Source organism: Dendrobates tinctorius, unplaced genomic scaffold, assembly GCF_039654945.1.
Source record: "Dendrobates tinctorius isolate UK_male_01 unplaced genomic scaffold, ASM3965494v1 ptg000145l, whole genome shotgun sequence".
Classification (NCBI taxonomy): Eukaryota; Metazoa; Chordata; class Amphibia; order Anura; family Dendrobatidae; genus Dendrobates; species Dendrobates tinctorius.
Genome location: NW_027361812.1, coordinates 14,133,438 through 14,155,557, shown reverse-complemented (window position 1 = coordinate 14,155,557; position 22,120 = coordinate 14,133,438). Strand labels below are relative to the sequence as shown.

Here is a 22,120-nt window from a genome sequence, read left to right as displayed (position 1 = left end):
TCCTGTGTATTGTGTATTAAGACATCAGGAGAGATAGGTGTCGGCGGAATATAAATTCAGAAGAGAATCTGTAACAAATCTGCCCTATGTGAACATATCCTATATATTTACCACTTGAATTTTATTCAACCAGCAACAGCTAGATGTGTCCCAGCAGGAGAGGAATGATCTCATGAGAGTGCGACTTGCACTGGAGGAAGATGTGAGCTCTCTTAAGAAACAAATTAAAGATCTTGAGGTTGCACTGGAAGCCTCAAACAGCAAACATGCCTCAGTCAATCACAAATACCAGGTATGCATTTTAATTATCCAGTGGTATAAAGTGTAGCATAAACTTCATACTGAAAGGTCTTTCCATGCAGGTGATAAATCACTAATCGCTGAGTGTTGACCACTGAATCACCACTGACCTTGAGAATGGGGTTCTGCAGAGCTCCTTCCCAGTAGAGTTGGAGGTTCAATATGCTTCTCACTTTTCCATTTATTGTCATTAGGGCTGCCTGAGAAAACCAAGTACAATCCCATAGACAATGAGTGGTTCAGTGGCTGGAATATTCAGCCTTTGCTTAATGAATGTGGCTCTACAGATCCCCAGTCTGGGGATCATTGGGGGTCCCAGCGATTTATAAGCTATCTCCTGTCCTATGGATAAGTTATAACTTAGCATCTTGGTAAAAAAGTATTCTTGTTTTATGTTTAATCACTTTTTATTAAGAGAAGTTTATCGTAGTAACAATACAAGATAAACTGCGGAAAAAAAGGTTAGACTTAAAGTCTCGCAGGGCTTAATAAAGACAAATGCACACAAAGGATAATTCAATATAAAGAATCATGTAGAACACATGGAAGAAATGCATCTATTATTTCAAAATGCTCAGGTCCGTAGAGATAGAGAAGTCGGTGGTTAAACATCACAGCCGGTTTTAGACCAATATGGTAATCATAGAAGACTGAATATGTTGAAATTAAACACTTGCTTTGCTTTAGAGTAAATGCGATAAACTCTTAAGGGGGGAATGGGAAAGTCAATTTACTCTTGCTGATGCACTGTCAGATATTCTTATTATGGCATATATTCCCTCATGTTGAGTATAGAGATTGGAAGTTGGGAGAATCTCTATAAAGGATCTCCTGAGGCTTCAGTTGTTATTTTCTCCATATAATGAATGAATATTTGAGAACTCTTGCCATTCCATCATTGACGGATCACTGAGCGGGCCGCTGTGAGACAGAATCACAAAAACTTTGTTTTTGCGCTCCGATAGAACTCGGCAGTATAGACAGTAGAGCAAGTGTTCTTGTTTTAATTGCTGCTAACTTCCCCAGTGTGGAAAGGTATTATTTTGTGGAGGGTGAGAATGAGCGAAAATCTCTAAGTATAAAGTATGCCAGAAGCATTTTATTTGGATTGAAGGAAAAAAGTCTGCTTCCAGATAGATCTCTCTCAGGTATAAGGATCACTTATGTTGAAATCCAAAATTACTATGGTTGCTTATATTGCACTGTGATATTCCAAAGCACTTTACGGATATTTTCATCACTGTCCCCATTGGAGATCACACTCTAAATTCCTTATCAGTATGGAGTGTCGGAGAAAACTCGAGTACCCGGAGGAAACCCACACGTACTCGGGGAGAACTTACAAACCCTATACAGTTGTTGTCATTGGTGGGACCGAGCAGCCGTGCTGTCTGACCCTTGTTTATGACTATCGCTAGGGGGATAACCATGTCTGTCTCACTATATGGTCGTCTTTAAATGTAACAAGGGAAATGTGAAGATTTAAAACTATTGTCCTAGGCATAGATCTTCAAAAAGTGACCTTTCTAAGCTGCCATTTCAATCACTTCACAGGATCTCGCCTTAAGAGAACAGATAGTAAGAGAAGAACGTGATGTCCTGAGCTGTAAGGAAACTGAGCATCGAGATCAAATTCTGAAACTCGAGGGGGATATTCACATCATGAGCCTAAGGCTGCTCGAAAAAGAGAAGGAGCTTGACATGTAAAAACCGTGACTTTTGCTTAGTAATTTTCTTGTCATATTTCTGCTTTCTAAGAAAATGTCCTTCATTGCAAAACTCTTATTTTTACTAAACACACATTTTTTTCTGACTCATATAAATGGAGTTGTCAGTCAGACGTTCATTCAGCAGACAGTTGTCTCTTCCAAGATAGCTCCAAACACATTACGTGGGGAGAAAGGAGAAGACTCCTCTGGCAGCGCCTTATCTCTCCTGATACGAAAGGATAAATCGTTGTGTTTCCAATGCACCGATCATGATCTTTACAGACATTGTCTGTTGGGGTAAGGGTTGAGTGGACCCTATACATATCAGATCATCAGCCAGTCCTGCCAAATCTGCAAGGTTCAGATGATTTTCATCTAATGTGTATGGGGCGTTTTGTAATTTTTACTGGTTATGTAGCTTTAGAGAAATGTGTGTCTTTAATAAGCAATACACCTGGTACTTTTAGGTCAGAATTTTAGGATATATGAAAAGTAACAAATTTTATTAAAGGGGATCCATCATGAAATTTGTAAGTACAGCATAGTATGGAGGCAGACTAACTTTAGCCACAATTAGCACAATACTGTACTGTCCTGTTTGACTAGGAGGAGCAATCAGAGAATACATCCAGCATATAGCTTGAATGTGGTGAAAATATAAGGCTAGCACACTCCGTGCCTCTCCTCATCTACACTGCCTCTCCGAAAGGTGAACGACGGCTGTGTATCTGCATAGATGACAACCTGTGAACTACTGTGATGGAAATCGGGGAAGCAACTCTTCCCTCATAGATACAACAGACTCCTAAATTAGGCAAGGAATTAGGAAATAGCTGCATAATGCTTATACAGTGCTCAACATTAAAATTGCTAGGCAGGATAATGGACATGTTAGTGACATGCAAATGCAGGAAAAATTGAAACAAATTTTTCCAAGCATCTCGATTGATTCAGTATTGAGTGAAGTATGAGCACCACGTGCAGAAATCCCTGCACTTACATGCCTTGACTGCTATCACTGAGGTTGTTAATGGTTTTCTGAGGATTGTTTTGCCACACTGAATGCTCTTAGGCACGGAAATCATCAAGATCCTCTGCTGGCAGCTCTCTTTACAGTTGCCAACCCTTGACATCCCAAGTGGGCTTGATGGGAGAGAAGTCGAGAGACGCTACATCCCATTGTAGCACTTTTAGGCCACGCAGGCTCCGCACAGTAGCACAAGCAACATGCAGCCTGGCGTAGTCATGTTGAATAAGGTTCCTGGGACCTTTCACATTCCCTCATAAGGGCCTCTTCATGGCGATAACCATGTGATTTTCAGAACAATCTTTTGCTATCATTGTGTTCAAAACAAAAGCAGGACTCATTGCAGAAAGGAGGGACCTCCATTCCAGTTTCCATTGCCATCTTGCCCTGCGCCATGTTAGACTTTGCGAGCGGTGGTGTGAAAGCATTTGAAGAACTGGAGCTGGATGTCTGGCTCGTAGCCCAATGTTGTATAAAATCCTTCTGATGGATTGTGTAGACAGTGTTTGACACATTAGGCTTGGTATGTTAGTGTAGTTTTTCTTGCAGTACAGAATGGATTACTACACATCATTCTTCAAAACTGATGATACCATGTGGGCAATGCCATGAATAGGTCTTCACTAGAGAATGTCACACAGGTCCTACTCCCTGGATTATGGTGTGAGACCCCTCTAATCTACATTCCAGGGACACTAACAGCTCAGCATTATATCAATTGGTTGTGAAACCAGTGGAATGACCATTTCTCCAAAGGGATGCAGGAGCCATTTTTCGACACGCAAGGCCACATGTTGCTTGTGCTACTTGCACAAGCAACATGGCCTAAATGCGCTATCATGTACTGCAGCGTCTCCTGACTTGTCTCTCATTGAGGACATTTAGGATGTCATTGATTGCATAGGGAGCTGCCATCAGCGGCCTTGATGATTTGCTGAAGTGCACTAAGTATGGCAGAACATTGCTCAGACCACCATTAATGACCTCATTGATAGCAGCCAAGATGTGTAACTTCGGGGATTTCTGCATATGGCGCTCATACATGATACTGAATAAATCAAGATGTTTCAAACATTTTGTTTCCAGGCTTTCAGCATTTTCATATCATTAACATATCTATCCATCTTGTGTTTTCCATTGCTCTACGACTTTCCCTTCTTGGTCTTACAATTTCAGTGTTGAGGAGCGTAGTTTGAAGTATGCAGTAAATAGCTAACGGTGGCTGAGGGCAGACAAATGTTATCATTTAGCTCTATGCTCATGAAAGAGATTAAGTAGGCCCTACTGTAGACGAGGCTTAACATAACCCCTTTAATTTTCGTCACTGCTAATGTTTTGAGACTGCATACTACACAGAGTATAGGATGGATGGTCATGCATCTCGTACTACACTAATCTGTTCTTTCTCTATGCTCTTCTTCACCGCTCAGACTGGGGACAAGAAAACTGTCATTGGAAAGTGAAAAGAATGAGCTAAAACAACGTCTTACAGAGACATTATCAGAATTGGACCGCTCCCAGGTGTGTGCCATGTGATGGACATGACTGTCAACTTTGTGCCATGACTGTTTATCCACGTAAATTTTTTTCACATTGCTTCATCTTCTCCTGCACAGTTAAAGGGGTTGGCCACTACTTGGACAACCTCTTTTCAATCTGAGTGATTGCCCCTGTTAAAATAATAATACCTATTCTCCTCTCCTGTGCCAGCGCCCTGCCAGTTGTGTTTGCACTTTCGGGGCTCGTGTGAGGTTGTTGCGTCACCCGAGCCCTGTGCCCAGTCAGCACCGGCTGCAGCTCTGACTTCCTGTTGATGTTCTTTACAGTCAAAGGCAGGGACAGTGAATCCAGCGCTTATTGGGCACAGGGCTCACGTGAGCCCCAGGACAGTGAGTGCCAACACCGCTGTAACAGCATCGGCACGAGATGTATGAGTGTTATTAATTTAATTGGGGGGGGGGGGGACACTCAGATTGAGAAGTGGTTGTCTGAGTAGTGGACAAACCTTTTATGTCTTGGTTCTAAGATCCCTAAGTTATCAAGTTTTTTTTTTATTTCATAGACAGTCCGAGTCCCAGTGAGATAAAGCTGCAATACAAGGCGCAGCCACTACGAACAGTACGACTTGTGCAGTGTAACCAATATTCACCCAATCTAAACAATTAGGAGACCTCTGCAATTAAACTTGATGAGGGAGTGCTAAAAGTTGGATCCTCGCTGATTTAGATATTGATGGCCTATCTGTACGAGATCTGTGAGGGAACACCAGAGACCCTTCAGTCTCTTGATTGTTAGGAGTAAAGGCCCTTTTACATTTAGCGATGCACCAGCGATCCAACCAGCGATCCGACCCGGTCAGGATCGCTGGTGCATCGCTAAATGATCGCTAGTGAGCTTTCATACAGAAAGATCTCACAGCGATGCAGCAGCGACGCAGCGCATGATACTTACCATTCACACACAGCGATCCTGCGTCCTCCCGCCCGCCTCCACGCGTCGCTGGACGTCACAGCAGGAAGCACCCGACGAGAAATGGAGCTGGGCATTCTCGCGCGATCAGCGATGAGCAGCGGGGGAGCCGGTCGGAGGTAAGTATCACACATAGCGATATCGCTAGCAATATCGCTATAACGTCACAAAACCAGTGACGATTTAGCGATATTGCTAGCGATATTGCTTAGTGTAAAACCCCCTTAAGGGGATCAGTACTGGACCACGTACCAATGAATCACTGACCACGCATGCAAAGGAAAACCAGCTATTTTCAGCTCCAATACCTATAAATGCTGTGTCCCTAAAGCATCTGATTAGAAAAGTTTTGTACTAAGCACCATACTTAACACATTTCCATTGTTAATACATTAGCCTGGTTTTTACAGTGGGGCAAAAAAGTATTTAGTCAGTCAGCAATAGTGCAAGTTCCACCACTTAAAAAGATGAGAGGCGTCTGTAATTTACATCATAGGTAGACCTCAACTATGGGAGACAAACTGAGAAAAAAAAATCCAGAAAATCACATTGTCTGTTTTTTTTTCATTTTATTTGCATATTATGGTGGAAAATAAGTATTTGGTCAGAAACAAGCAATCAAGAATTCTGGCTCTCACAGACCTGTAACTTCTTCTTTAAGAGTCTCCTCTTTCCTCCACTCATTACCTGTAGTAATGGCACCTGTTTAAACTTGTTATCAGTATAAAAAGACACCTGTGCACACCCTCAAACAGTCTGACTCCAAACTCCACTATGGTGAAGACCAAAGAGCTGTCAAAGGACACCAGAAACAAAATTGTAGCCCTGCACCAGGCTGGGAAGACTGAATCTGCAATAGCCAACCAGCTTGGAGTGAAGAAATCAACTGTGGGAGCAATAATTAGAAAATGGAAGACATACAAGACCACTGATAATCTCCCTCGATCTGGTGCTCCACGCAAAATCCCACCCCGTGGGGTCAGAATGATCACAAGAACGGTGAGCAAAAATCCCAGAACCACGCGGGGGGACCTAGTGAATGAACTGCAGAGAGCTGGGACCAATGTAACAAGGCCTACCATAAGTAACACACTACGCCACCATGGACTCAGATCCTGCAGTGCCAGACGTGTCCCACTGCTTAATCCTGTACATGTCCGGGCCCGTCTGAAGTTTGCTAGAGAGCATTTGGATGATCCAGAGGAGTTTTGGGAGAATGTCCTATGGTCTGATGAAACCAAACTGGAACTGTTTGGTAGAAACACAACTTGTCGTGTTTGGAGGAAAAAGAATACTGAGTTGCATCCATCAAACACCATACCTACTGTAAAGCATGGTGGTGGAAACATCATGCTTTGGGGCTGTTTCTCTGCAAAGGGGCCAGGACAACTGATCCGGGTACATGAAAGAATGAATGGGGCCATGTATCGTGAGATTTTGAGTGAAAACCTCCTTCCATCAGCAAGGGCATTGAAGATGAAACGTGGCTGGGTCTTTCAACATGACAATGATCCAAAGCACACCGCCAGGGCAACGAAGGAGTGGCTTCGTAAGAAGCATTTCAAGGTCCTGGAGTGGCCTAGCCAGTCTCCATATCTCAACCCTATAGAAAACCTTTGGAGGGAGTTGAAAGTCCGTGTTGCCAAGCGAAAAGCCAAAAACATCACTGCTCTAGAGGAGATCTGCATGGAGGAATGGGCCAACATACCAACAACAGTGTGTGGCAACCTTGTGAAGACTTACAGAAAACGTTTGACCTCTGTCATTGCCAACAAAGGATATATCACAAAGTATTGAGATGAAATTTTGTTTCTGACCAAATACTTATTTTCCACCATAATATGCAAATAAAATGAAAAAAAAACAGACAATGTGATTTTCTGGATTTTTTTTTCTCAGTTTGTCTCCCATAGTTGAGGTCTACCTATGATGTAAATTACAGACGCCTCTCATCTTTTTAAGTGGTGGAACTTGCTCTATTGCTGACTGACTAAATACTTTTTTGCCCCACTGTATATTATGTATTTTCTTAACATCTGTATACCTTATAGATGCAGATGGACACACTGCGGGAAAAGCTCCGGTGCACCCAGGATCTACTCTCGGCAAGCCAGCAGAAAGTGATGCTATTGGGGGAGGAATTAACAACTGTCTCCTCTATCCGGGACCGAACTATCTCTGACCTTCACAAGAGCCGCCTGGAAACCGCTGACCTTGCTATTAAAGTGTCTGACTTGAGTCTGAGGTATAAAGAAGGAATGGGGCAGTGGTGGCAGGAGAAGACCGCGCTAAGTCATAGCATGGAGGTAAATGAGATGATAGTGTGATTTACTTGTGTGACACTATTGTGAATAAGTATTTGCACCCTATCAGGTCTCTCCTATTGTATGTTCATCCCAGTCCATGATATATGACCTTTGTTGAATGTAATAGTCATCAAAATAATCCTGGAAAAAAAAAACACTTTTATGATTAAAGTCTATCATACGGGACATCTGTGGCATAACGATGGTATGTGCCCCAAATGTCTGATAGATGAGGGTCCTGCTGGGATCTGAACCTGGTGCACGCTAGCGAGCACATCTATTGTAACAATATGCCATTAATGCTCCACATGGGACAACCCTTTTAAGATTGCATTAATTTAGAGAATTATGTTATGAACAGCAATATCTAGCATAATAAAAAGTAGTTTCTCATTTTCCAGTTTAGAAAACCCACTTTCTTCTACTCTGTTCAGGATCCTCACCAGTTGGCCATTGTGGAGGGCCGGTACAAAGATGGCACCAACCTTTGGAGGACCTGACCTATTTTGCATTATACAGAGAACTTGTTTTGCATTTCTCCTTGTGTCGGAGCGCTGCAGGAAAACTGAGCACGCATGCCAGATTTCTCCACATACTGCCGCTGATCGCTGGGGTCCCTGCAGAGGGATTCTTTGTTATCCCTCTGTATCACACATACATATTGTCCAAAGCAGAAAACTCCTTTAGGCCATGTTCACACATTCAGTATTTGGTCAGTATTTTACATCAGTACCTGTAACCCAAAACCAGGAGTGGAACAATCAGAAGAAAAGTGTAACAGAAACACGTCCCCACTTCTGGATTTATCACCCACTCCTGGTTTTGGCTTACAAATACTGATGTAAAATACTGACCAAATATGGAGCGTGTGAACGTGAATTTGGACTCAATAAATTTTTGCTCCTCCGGATGAATCAGAATGTCATTTTGGTTTCCCTAGCCATTCTGATCTTGAATTTTGCCTATAGACAGATGCCCAGACATTTGTCCTTTACATTGCCTCATGTAATGCAAAAATCAAGATGCTTCAATAATGGAAGATTGTCATGGTCCTGTGGCAACAAAGTATCTCGACACTACACACTAGCACACGATGTATGGTAATTGGGTATGATATTTTCACTGTGACATGCTATGAATTGGTTGAAGAGTAAAAAGAGATGGATGTTTCTCGTTGTCCACGCTGCTGCTGGAAAATTAGCCGTTCCAGTAGTTGTTCTCTTCTACTGTACATGCTATGTATTGGTGTTACACTGGATAGGATGGGGCCTGTGTTGTGGAAAACCTCTCTTTTGGCTGTAATACTTATTGTACCTTTGGTGAAGAAATCCTCTTTGTTGTTCTTCTCTAGCAGAAAACTATGTATTGTGAGTAATTAGATTTCGGTGCACAGGGGCCGGACTGTGCACTGGGTCTTCTCCTCCTTTTCTGTGATTCCTCTGCCCCCTCCGCCTCCCTCTGCTCTGTGGATGACAGGTCACTGCTGAGATCTCCACAGAGGAGGCTGGTCATTCACAGAACGGAGGCAGATGGAGAGCAGGGGTATCACAGATGGGGAGGAGAAGACCTAGAATACAGTCCGGCCCCTGTGCACCGAAATCTAATTGCCAAAAAAAAAACTACAAATGGTGATTAAACAAGAACAACAAATCAGATTTCTTCACCAAAGCTATTCATTTAATCAGTATTAGAGCCCCATTACAGCCCTGTCTTTACATTGCAAAATTGTGGTGACAGGTTCTCTTTAAATGAAATGGTGCCCCATGTAAAATTAAAACAGAATATACTCACTTCCCGGAACGGGGCTATTCTTAGAATCATAGAAAGGTAGAGTTGGAAGAAACCTTGAGAGTCATCGTCTCCAGCCTCTGAAGACGTCCATTGAAGGAGAACTCGCCACCACTCGTGTCAGCCTGTTCCACTCAATCACCCTCACTGTCAAAAAGTTTTTTGTTTTTTCTAATATCTAATCTGTATCTTCTCCCTTTCCGTTTCATTCCATTGCTTCTCGTGTTTCCATGTGCAAATGACAAGAAGGATGATCTTTCTACGCTGTGACAGCCCTTAAGATATTTGTAGACCGTTATTAATTCTCCTCTTAACCTTCTGTTTGCAAGCTAAACATTTCCAGTTCCTTTAACCATTCCTTGTAGGACATACTTTATAGGACATACTTTGTGTAGGACATACATAGTATTCCACCATTGTCAGCGCTGTCTCTGCAGCCATTGTCACGTGAGCGCCCACAAAGCTCAAGTGACATAACAATAAGCGACCACTGATGGGCTTCAACGGTCATGTACCATAATGTCATACAAGCGACACCACCCCGACATCGCCAGGAAATAACAGTTCTATGGGAACTGAATCAACTTAATCTCTTGAACCTAATGTACATAAATTCTCTTTGGGCACTTGGGAAAATTAGTGCCGTCTCACTATGTGCATGTCTGGAGCATGGCGAGCAGTATAAGTGATCTTAGGACACCAATGAAATAACAAGCTCTGACATTGAAAGCTTAAGAAGAAAAGCAAATAGTTGGATTTGTTTTAAAGACGTGCATCAGACAGAACTTCTACATCATGTGCCAATTGTGACGTGATGGTGAAAGGGAGAAACCCTGTACCCTGCACGAAGCCTTCAGGCCTGCACTAGATATGCAGCAATGTATCATGGCCTGGTGGTGTACTAATGCTTGCATTGTGCCACTCATGCACAAAGCCTTCGGATTACTACTCAGTGACTATTTTGGCTATTTTTCTATATTTCAGGCTAAGCGAGACCAGATCATGAATCTGAAAGCTGAAAAGCTGAATTTGGAGAGCAGCCTACATGACGAGAGGCATCACAGACAATCCCTTCAGTGCCAGTTAAACCAGGATAAAGATGCCAGTCAGGTAACTGAGTGATATTAGCAGAAATATCATCTGTTCTGAGCATTCTGTTGTTGGCAAGCATTGGGGCAGGTTTTCTTGGTGCCTAGCATGTTAGATGCTAGTCGCCTGACTTTTTTTTTTTTTACACCTTGTGCACATTAACACTTTGCAAATCATCAGGCAATTTTTTAGGGTCCAAGAAAGTAAGGGTCTATTTACACTGCTGGGTCATATGGCAAATTTTGGCCATTTTGTGCAATCATGGTAAAAAGCTGCAGTTTTTGCCATGATTCTTAAAAAAGTCTCAGTATGAGTGTGACATGAAAGTAGCTGCTTAGACATCATGCAGCAACTAACAGAATGGTTTTTAACAGGGAAAAATGAAAAGTACTACATCTGGGCAATAAAAATGAAAAAAGCATATACAGAATGGGAGGAATAGGGCTAAGCAACAGCACATGTGAAAAAGACTTGGGTATACTAATAGATCACAGACTGAATATGAGTCAACAGTGTGATACAGCAGCAAAAAAGGCAAATGCAATTCTAGGATGTATTAACAGAAGCATACAGTCTAGATCACGTGAAGTCATTATTTCCCTCTACTCCTCTTTGGTCAGACCTCATCTGGAATATTGTGTCCAGTTTTGGGCGCCACATTTTAAAAAAGACATCAACAAACTGGAGCAAGTTCAGAAAAGAGCGACCAGAATGGTGACCGGTCTGCAAACCCTGTCTTATGAGGAAAGGTTGCAGGATTTGGGATTGTTTAGTTTGCAAAAGAGAAGACTGAGAGGAGACTTAATAGCTGTCTACAAATATCTAAAGGGCTGTCACATTGTAGAAGGATCAACTTTATTCTCATTTGCACAAGGAAAGACTAGAAGCAATGGGATGAAACTGAATGGGAGGAGACACAGATTAGATATTAGAAAAAACTTTTTGACTGTTAGAGTGATCAATGAGTGGAACAAGCTGCCACGAGAAGTGGTGAGTTCTTCTTCAATGGAAGTCTTCAAAGAGAGGCTGGACAGACATCTGACTGGCATGATTTAGCGAATCCTGCTTTGAGCAGGGGGTTGGACCAGATGGCCCAGGAGGTCCCTTTCAACTCTACGATTCTATGATTCATGCAAAGGGGCAAATTTTAAATGTAGGATTCCTATCTTTAGTACTGACCCCATAGACTGCTGTGCACTTCATGAAAAAGTTTATTCTCCTCGATTCTGCTAGATTACAGAATCTCTCTTTAAAATTTACCTTGCTTTATGGGAGAATATTCCGCCGTATGTCTGGACACGGAGCACCCACGAGTCCTAATACCGCCCTGCAGTAAGTGTCTGCCAGCACACATTGCATTGCCACATAATGTACATGCGATATCATGTAAATAATTGTATCCACTTGTAATCGTTTGCCTTGTTGGTATATAGGTGCAGTTGTCCGAGAGCAGGAGAGAGCTGAGTGAGTTGAAATCTGCCCTGAAAGTTGCACAAATGGAAAAGGAGCAGCTGAGAGAGGAGAGACAGGTGAGACCTCTACTACGGCATTCCTAGCCCTGCTTTTCCTCCCAATCTTCCTATATATTCTTGAGGTTGAGCACTTTTTTTGTCGCTTCCTTAGGAGTTGATGCAGTATGTGAGACGGCTGGAGGAACGTCTGGAAAAACTTGCAGATGACAAATGGAGGGAGGACAAAATTGTTGAAGAAGACATTTCAGCAACCCTAAGTAAGGCGTTTACTTAGCACCAAATAAGTGATCGCATCTTCACTCAAAGCCACATATTTAGATGTCTATGTAGGTGCTCACACTAGACAGAATCATGCAATACATCTTCCAGTTATGGTATATTTATTACTGGGCAAAACCCATGTTAACATATGAAGAGAGTTGTCAAATATAGCTTTCTCAAGCTTGTTTTTATCAACCGAGTTTTGATCTTGGTTCACATCATTAAAGGGGTATTCCCTTCTCATAATTTGGACTCCTGTTGATCCTGAGAACAAAGGGACTGCAGTGCTTTGTTCCTATTCTAGCTTGTACTCTGTGCGGGAAAAACTGTGCAGAGGACGCAGCCCTGAGCCGCTTCATTGTCAGGATTGGTCAAAGTCCAGAAGGTCATATGCCTAGTGATCATAAAGGGAATATGTCTCAAAGCCACAGAATTTGAGATTAGCTTGATTTGGAGACAGAGACCCTTATTCCAGCAATGTGACACATACTGGGCTGCTTGTTGTAACATTGATAAAAGCACTGTTTTATCAGCAGGAGATGATCACTAGAGGACTAGTAAACCTGCTGCCCGGTAGTCAAGCATATTAATGAGCTCTGTATATCCCCACCCCCACCTATGCAGAATGTACACAGAAAGCTGCCAATCAGTGGTGTGGGCGGGCATATACAGAGCTCAGCATTCAGAGAACTGGAAGATCTGTAGCAGGAAAAACAGTGAGTAGATCTAAGTGACAGCAAGCAGTCCAGTAAGTGATGCGTCACTGAAATCAGGGTTTCTGCCCCTACATCATTTTGTTCTCAGATGGGCTAACAGAAACTTGGTGACAGATTCCCTGTAAGTGATGGCACTTCCTATCGAAAAGCCGTAAGATAGGGATACTCCTTTAAGGGATGGAACACAGCTGAAAGTTGATGTTAGAGTAGTTACATCTTTGGGTCTGTTTTTTCCCATTACACAGGTTCATCAAATTCACCGATAGGTCTCCCTGACTCAGATGATGAGTCCGTTGAAAACACGAGGCTACCTCAGCAGGAAGACCCCTATAAAATGAGTGACCAGCTCTCATCTACTTTACCTGTCTTCTCACGAGAGTGTCAGAGGGTAGTGATCAACCAGCCCGCACCAATCGCATGTCAGCTGCAGCCACTGCCTGAAGACGGCGCTGACTCTGTGAGTATCCTACTGGCCAAATTGGTAAAAATGAGACCCTTCTGAGCTATAAGGATGACTTGTGTGGACAGGGTGAGGCAGAGCTCGATAAAATGTGAAAAATATTAAAACCTAGTTAGTATTGCAACGACTCAGACTTTCCTGAGGGAAATCTACTATAATATATGCCCTAAGCAACTTCCGGTTGTAACAACTTCCGTCCAGTTGTAACCGGTGACGTCACCGCGCACCTCTTTCCATGTTAACCCTCAACACACACACTCCTCTCACCTTTCACCATCTCCACTCTTTCACTCCACATACGACCCTTTCTCTCACTCCGTCTCTCATACTCACGCCGTCATCGCCGCTGATCCACGATCCCCGACATCATCTTCGAGGACGACGTCGGGATCCAAAATGGCATCGGCGAAAACTCGCGATATTTCGTCGACGCCATTTTGGATCCCGACGTCGTCCACGCCGGCGACATGTTCTTCCGGCGGACACCATCTTGACTATCGCGGGATTTCACGATATTCAAGATGGCGTCGCCGCAAGAACATGTCGCCGGCGTGGACAACGTCTGGATCCAGGATGGCGCCGGCGGAAGAAGATGTCGAGGGATCGTGGATCAGCGGCGATGACAGCGTGAGTATGAGAGACGGAGTGAGAGAAGGGGTCGTATGTGGAGTGAAAGAGTGAGTGGAGATGGTGAAAGGTGAGAGGAGTGTGTGTGTTGAGGGTTAACATGGCAAGAGGTGTGATGCTATCGCATCCTCTCGATGCGATAGCATCGGGCCATAATCTAGTGAAAAATAATGAGTAGATTACCGCAGGGTCGTTTTTTACTCCTATAATTACTTGTATTATGTTTTCTGCGTATTGTATATTATTTATATAATGTTAGCATATTTTATATCGCCAGTGCAGCTTCCAATGTCATTCCTACACTTCGAGAAACAACTCAGGGAGAATATGCAAACTTTATGCAGATAGTTTAATAAGGAGTCAATAAGGGGGCCTTGATGGGTGGTGGACAACAATATTGTGTGGCTCATTAGTTACTTTGCTGTCTTCAGTTTGGGGGTCCAGATCTGAATCTGACCAAGGGCGAAATCACAACATAGCTTTTGTATGTTCTGCCCATGTTTGCAGGGATGCATGGGATTTTTTTTCAGCGCTTGGAGTGGTGCTAATAATCTAAGGTCCCTGACCTTAGCCTTATACTATTCCACCGCCGTCTTCACCTTTTATCGGTGCTGATCCCGCCCCGTAACCCCATCTTGTGACCGCAACACCTGACTGGACGGAAATCAGAAGTAACGGTCACAAGCTCTCAATATAAGTCTATGAGAGCCAGAACAAGGCTCTCATGGATGTGCACTGAAAAGTGACTTCCGGCTCTCTCCATCAAACACTGGTGCGATCCGGCAGATCACAATCTGCTGGAGACCGGTGGGAGACGCGGAGATAGAAGGTAAAGGTGGCTTAAAAGTACAAGAGTAAGGCCAGGGAACTTACATTAGAAGCACCACTCCAGCTGTAAAATAAGAAAAAACACCGGAGTGGCGCTTTATGGAAGGGAGCTTATATAACGAGCTCCTTGGGGGCATGGACAAATATGATTGGCAATGTGGCAATATGGCATTTTATAAATTTCAGAAGTCTCTGATTAGGACTGTTTGCATCCAAGGGTCAAATGAAATGTCCATCCATGCTAGGGATTGGTACAGTTGTGTGTAGCATTGCTCACAATCGTTAGAGCTTCCAGCCGCTAATCTCTCTTTATATACCATAAGACCGTCCAGCTGTAAGCTGCTTGTTTCTCACCTTCGCCTTATCGGTAGATCCTCAGGGGGAGCATCTTGCTGGATAATGCTGACAGCTTGCCAGTGCACTTTGTCAGTTTTACCATCAGAGTCCAGCCACAGTCTAACTCCGACCCCCACTTTTCCCTCCCTACCATTATCACGGAGGCAATAGACACATGCAGCTTCAGGTGCATTAAAACCAACAAAGACAGAGAGTGGAAAGGACAGGAAACCGCTCGCGGTCAGCTACTCCCTGTGCGTCAAATTAAGATCTTCAGCCATTGACGACCACACAAAGTTCATAGCGCGGACGGACGATAGCATAGTGCTCTGTGGAGATCTCAAAGCATTAACTTTTAATGTTCTGCAGCTTTTCTGATGCTTCCTAATAGGATGTTCTGAAAGTAACTGTGGCTCTTCCAGTAACACCATTGTAGTGCCAGAATCGGCCTATTCTACATGAGCAGCAGTTACACATTCTGGAGCTCTTGGTACAAGCAATTTGCTTATTGCCGTCTCCAGCTGGAACCGAAATCATTGATCTGTTCATGCTGGCGTCTTTCTTGTTTTCTATCACCCATCTGCTCTGTAGCTTTAGCACATTGTTTTTACGACGCTCAGTACTACCGTATCCCTGTCCTTTGCAGTTATATGTTATACACCTTTCTCGCGTGATAAAGACACCTGCTTGCACTGCAGGTAGGCATCTCCCTCATGTCTTTCTGTACTCGGCGTGATTACACACACCGTGCAAGAACAAAGTGCCTATAAATCTGCAGTGTGGGGTGCGTGCTGGAAGTGCCAGCCGTCAGGGGTCAGATGAAATGTACCTCCATGCCTAGTTAGTTTGCAGGTCCATTAAGCAGGTTATAGCAATTTATGATGGCACGCAGCGCACTTACTGCAGGACATTTCTGATGGTGCGCCGTGCTCACACGGGGCTGTCTGGTGTGAGATTAGGCATCCTGCTCGCTCTGCTCCCATATGGCGCCTTCTTCTGCTCACAAGTACATGCAGCTTATGTGTTTGATTAGATTTAGTGATTGTCGGGATTACATCCACTGATCACTTGCTGTGTATTTGGAAGACTGTTTAAGCTTCAGATTGCTTATTTGTCTTATGAGTTCTAGTTTTAGTCCTAAAACGCTAACAAAAATTTTCACCAACCTTTTGGACCCAGAGGCTCGGCACATGTCATTCTTATACATCAGAGGATAAAGGAAGAATTTCCATGCTAAATGAAAAACTGAATGAAGGATAGTCTTCTATTATGTGGTTGACACGGGGCAGCACTTTACATCCCAGAGCGTCACACCCAAATCTCCTCGGACACTTGCACTGTCTGTTCCATATCACAGGATTATGTAAAGTTTTCTCCCAAGTTCTCAGTTCTTCCTCTACTGGCCTTGGACCTGCCTTAACCCTAGATCTTACTCTGCCTTCTCGCTGGCCTGGCCTGTCACCCTCCTGTGCTCCTGGTACCTGACAGTTTGTACCTGCCTGTGCTGCCTTCTTAGTAGCCACTGTAGATATTGACTATTGTTCCATGTAGCCATGGGCGAGCATGGTCACAGCCACTTTATTCAAAGCCTACGGCACTGACACACGTAGCGGAGTGCAGCTGTAGAGACACCATCCCTTTTAAAGTCGTCTGTAACTTCCACAAGTTTCCTAAATTTGCAGATTCAGCAACTATTCCTCAAAGATATCTATTCCCTTGGTAATTAGAATAGTTCATGACGCTCCTGGCCTCAGCAGTATCAGACTAGAGAGAAGCTATAGGCTGGAATTAAACATGCTGTTCTCATGGCGTAGTTTTTGGAGAAGATTTTAATTTTTTTAAGGGGATGTTCCCCTACTTTGATATTGATGGCTTATCTTCATATAGGATATCAATATTGGATAAGTGTGGGTCTGCCGCCCCAGCGGCCCACTGATCGGCTGTCTGCAATGCTGGCAGCAGCCTGGTATACACAGGAGAGAGTCACCTCACACTCTAATTTTAATAATGCAAGGTTTTTTATTTCGCGAAAGCAAATATAAATAAAAGTTACTGTGAAATGTGCGACAAAGTGAGACTTTTCGACCCCACCTGGGTCTTTATCATAATGTCGTTTGGTTGTTGTAATAGAAGGAATGCATTTGAAGAAGTGTTGCAGTTAATGCTGTGTTGTCATTGCTCCACCTGGTGCTCCAGTACTGGGGCGCTGCAGCAATCATAGGCGCGGGAGCACCACGTGGAACCATGCGCTATTGACGTGATATGAATGCAACAGACAATAATAGACACTAGGAACAATGGAGGAGACTCAGTCCTGGTCCTAGGTAAGGCAAGTAAAGCACAGTTATTTATTTTATACATTGAGGCCCCTGTGACATTTCTAGGTTTTCATTTTGGTGGATTCCTCTTGGTAGTTCACTTTTCATCATCTAAAACCAATGACAGTTGAAGTGGCTTCTCATAAACCTAAAATCTAAATGTGTAGGTGAACAGATGACGTTTGGATATCATGTAGCAATGGACACTTTTATTACTGAGCAGCTATTCTATAAACAGAGTATGATTTTGTGGCCTGATCTGTGGGCAGCAGGTTAATATATAGCTTGGTGTGAAATTGGTCATTATAATCTGTTGTATTGTAATTCCAGTTCATTCTGGGCTGAGGGAGTCCAGTGGCTGGCCCACCCAGTGAAGGACAGCAATAATCTGCTCACAGAGGAGCCCAGTGGGCTGGACTACGCAGTGATTGACAGCTATAATCTGCTCACAGAGGAGCCCAGTGGGCTGGACTACGCAGTGATAGACAGCTATAATCTGCTCATAGATGGTTTTGCATGTTGCACACGACAGCTTCCCTTTAATAACTTCTAATAGTACTTTTGGTCTGATTGACCTGCATAACCGTTTTTCTCTTCAATATGAGGTTATGTAGTAGTTTATGTGTTTAGTATTGGTTACCACTAGTGATGAGCACAAGTGCTCATTACTCAAGTTTGCCTAGGATGCTCAAGTATGCACCGAGGATCACGGGTGCTCTGGTGACATGTTTGAATCCCCGCGGCAGCATGTTTCGCGACTGTAAAGGGCATGTCACACTGAGAGATATCGCTAGCAATATCGCTATAACTAGTGACGTTATAGCGATATTGCTAGCGATATCGCTATGTGTGATACTTACCTACGACCGGCTCCCCCGCTGGTTATCGCTGATCGCGTGAGAACGTCCAGGACTGTTTCTCGTCGTCAGCTTCCTGCGGCGCTTCCTGCTGTGAGGACGAGCGAGGCGTGGAGCCGGGCGGGAGGACGCAGGATCGCCGCGTCTGACAGGTAAGTAGCGACCCCCGTCCCCAGCGATGTCGCTGGTGAGATCTGCCTGTGTGGCAGCTCACTAGCGACCACTTAGCGATGCACCAGCGATCCTGACCGCGTCATATCGCTAGTCGGGATCGCTGGTACATCGCTAAGTGTGACAGTACCTTTAGGCCACCACAAAACATTTGGGGATTGCCTGACAAACAAGGGTAGTCCCACATTTTTTTCTGGCTGCCTAACAACTGCAAAACATGCGGCTGTGAAGAGTCAAACATGTCCCTCGAGCACCCGCGATCCTGAGTGCACACCCGACCACATTAAGCAAACTGGGGTAACGAGCACTTGTACTCAACAGCATCACATCATCAGACGTCAGCAACCAGTCAGTAAATGAAAAGCCTTTTACTAACATTTGCTCTGTGTAGCAATAAGTGGGTGTGAAGAAAAAAACACACAAATCAAGGACATTAACCCCTTAATGACCGCCAATACGTCTTTTAACTGACCTGAGATATAAGAGAATAGCATCCCCATACAGGTGACAATCCAGCAGCTGTCGGCTGTACACTATAGCTGACAACTTGCTGCATCAGCCACGATCAGTGTTTGCACCGTCCAAATCTGTTTAACCCCTTAGATGCTGCTGTCAATAGTGACTAGATGATGTAAATGGTTAACAGAGTGTGGGGGCTCCCTGTTTATCCCCATCAGCACCCTGAGATCATGATTGTGTGGTCCTGATGTCTGCCATGGCAATTCATGACCAAATAGGGGCTTTAGAGTCTGACGGCTGTTGTAACCTATTCAGAAGTTAGAGGCATTTAGGTGGTAAAAATACACATTTTCATTTCGGTCATGCCACTTTGCATTAATTCCTGAAAATCACCTGAAGGGTTAATAAACTACCTGACTGCCGTTTTCAATATGTCAGGGGGTGCTGTTTTTAAAATGGTATCACTTTTGGGGTTTTCCAATATATATGATCCTCAAAGTCACTTCAGACCTGGATAAGTCCCTCAAAAAAATAAATTTTGTAAATTTCCTTGAAAAAATGAAAAATTCCTGCTATATTTTTCAACCTCCTAAAAGGCTAACAAAATAAAATAACATTTTGCAAATGGTGCTGATGTAGAGCAGACATGTGGGAATCATTATTTATTAATGTTTTGCTGTGATATGACTATCTGTATTAAAGGGATAATCATTCAAAGTTTGAAAATTGCTAATTTTTTAACATTTTTCTCAAATTTCTCATATTTTTTTATAATTAAACACAAAACATATCAACCTAAATTTACCATTATCATAAAGTATAATGTGTCACGATAAAACAGTCTCAATATCATTGGGATTTATTTAAGTGTTCCAGAGTTATTACCAGATAAAGTGATACTGGTTAGATTTAAAAAATTTGGCTGTGTCACTAAGGGGTTAAAAAATGTAGAACAATTAATCAATTTAAACCTTTACCTTCATGGGTTAAACGACTTAACGTATTTAATTAAACACATCGGAGGTGATTCACATAGACACAGACAATCCTAAATGAAATTTAAAATTCACTTGTCGCAAAAAAAAATCCTGATTCTTCATTAGGCAGCTGTAAATGAATCCTAGCAGTAATGCAGCTGGAAAAATTGCGACTGATTTCTGGAAATGGTCATTTTCTCTTTCGGTATTTGTTGAGTGTTCGGGCTCTTGTTAGTACTGTGTTCTCCAAGGCCGTCAGATGTCTCCGTATCCTGCCCCTCATACTGGTTGCCTGGAACACTGGGGCAGAGAAACTCCAGCCACATCCCCTCTCCCCTTCTCTCTGCCTAGCATTTGCTGTGTTCTACTAGATGGGTATATTTGGCTGGAAATGGAATACGTAGACAAAAAAGGCACACTGGAAGAGAACCTGTCCTCAGAATTTTATATCCCAATCTGTTGCCAGTCCACTGTCTCTAGATTGCTCATATTTCAGTGACCGGTCGGTAAGAGATATGGAGCTGGCAGCCGGTGGGGAATAGGAAGCAAGTGCATGAGAGCTGCAAGTGCATAGTCCCACCCCCTGCACTTGCAGCTCATTGGCATACAAATTCAGTTATGGATTTCTCTAAGGCCAGGGTCACACCACCGTACTTTCTCTCATCCTACACAATCGGGACGGTTATACTGATCGCACTCTGATCAGAGTTTGATCCTATTTTTTCAGATGTGGAGAAGATGAAAAAATATATTTTTTCATTCTGTCAGTCTGTTAAAATCAGACTGCACTCTGATTTGATCTGATTTTTTTCTTAATGGACCCATTTACTGGCATGTCTGAGTGCGATCCGATTTAATGGTGCAAATCGCGCATGCTGCAATGTTTTCTCTACTCAGAAAGACTCAGTCCAAGGAAAAAAAACTGGACACGTGCATGGCCCCATAGAATAACATTGGTCCGACGGCAATCCGATGTTTTGTCAGATTTAACGAGAAAGGTAAGGATTTACTTTATAAAAGGGCCTTCACATGCATACATGCCATTAGTCTGTGGTGTAAACCTTTGATGACAGGTTCCCTTTAACATTTGCTGAGGAAAATGTCATTTATATCCCTTTGGGTATGTGCTCATAGTCTTTTGAGGTTTTTTTTGAAGATAGTTCCCTCAAAAAAAATGGCTAAATTTTTTTTCCAGAGACTCTTCCTGTTTATTTCTATTATAAAACCCCTCTGCTGTTGATATGTTCAGTCTACTGAATGTTTTTTTTCTTCTGGTTGTTAATACTCCTGGTGGGAGAAAATAAATCGCTTGTCACTTTTTGGAAGTGGCTCCTGATGGAATCCACTCCAAACTGTCCAATCAAAATGCATCAAAAACCACTTTAGAAAAAAACCCCTCTTACAAAACACTTCTAGAACTGTACAAACTAGTTCAGGAAAAGAAAAGCTGCTTGAAGAATAAACATTTCCTGAATCTGTTTTCACTAGAAAACGCATCGTTTTTGGCCACCTCAAAGCAAAAAACAACAAACTGTGTGCACATGGCGTGAAGGATGCAGCCAAATTTCCTTTTTAGCAATTTTCTTATGCTTTTTTTTTCTATAAGAGGTAAAAAAAAATTTATTTTGCTGCAGGAGGTCTTGTTTTTAATCGCTGGGCAAGTTGAAGTTTGGGGCTTAAGTCCGGCCCCCGCAAAATGGGATCCAGACATATGTGCTGACGCGCCATCTATATATATATAAGATTGAATGTATGTGTGTGCGTATGTATGTGTGTATCACCAACCAATCACTAAGCATCTTTCATTTCACCAGAGCTGTTTAAAAGAAGCTGAGCTGTGATTGGTTGCTATGAGCAACTGTTTTCTCACTCGACAACCCCTCAGCAGACACTGACATGGTGGGAGAAATCTAGCATCCCCGGGAACATAAGCTCCCAGCCATTGTCTGC

General features: G+C 43.2%; 1 protein-coding gene across 4 annotated transcripts in view; it reads left to right on the top strand.

The window, feature by feature from the left end:
• The window catches only part of CALCOCO1 (calcium binding and coiled-coil domain 1), a 69,880-nt gene that overhangs the window by 29,717 nt on the left and 18,043 nt on the right, over positions 1 to 22,120 (top strand). For 3 of the 4 annotated variants that reach the window (XM_073546240.1, XM_073546239.1, XM_073546238.1), the window contains exons 5-12: positions 134 to 292; positions 1,855 to 2,003; positions 4,467 to 4,557; positions 7,557 to 7,811; positions 10,584 to 10,709; positions 12,122 to 12,217; positions 12,312 to 12,417; positions 13,383 to 13,594. In XM_073546240.1, the coding sequence (XP_073402341.1) occupies positions 134 to 292; positions 1,855 to 2,003; positions 4,467 to 4,557; positions 7,557 to 7,811; positions 10,584 to 10,709; positions 12,122 to 12,217; positions 12,312 to 12,417; positions 13,383 to 13,594 (1,194 nt within the window). The remainder of the gene's footprint in view (positions 1 to 133; positions 293 to 1,854; positions 2,004 to 4,466; positions 4,558 to 7,556; positions 7,812 to 10,583; positions 10,710 to 12,121; positions 12,218 to 12,311; positions 12,418 to 13,382; positions 13,595 to 22,120) is intronic. The other variant, XM_073546241.1, reaches the window with a different exon arrangement.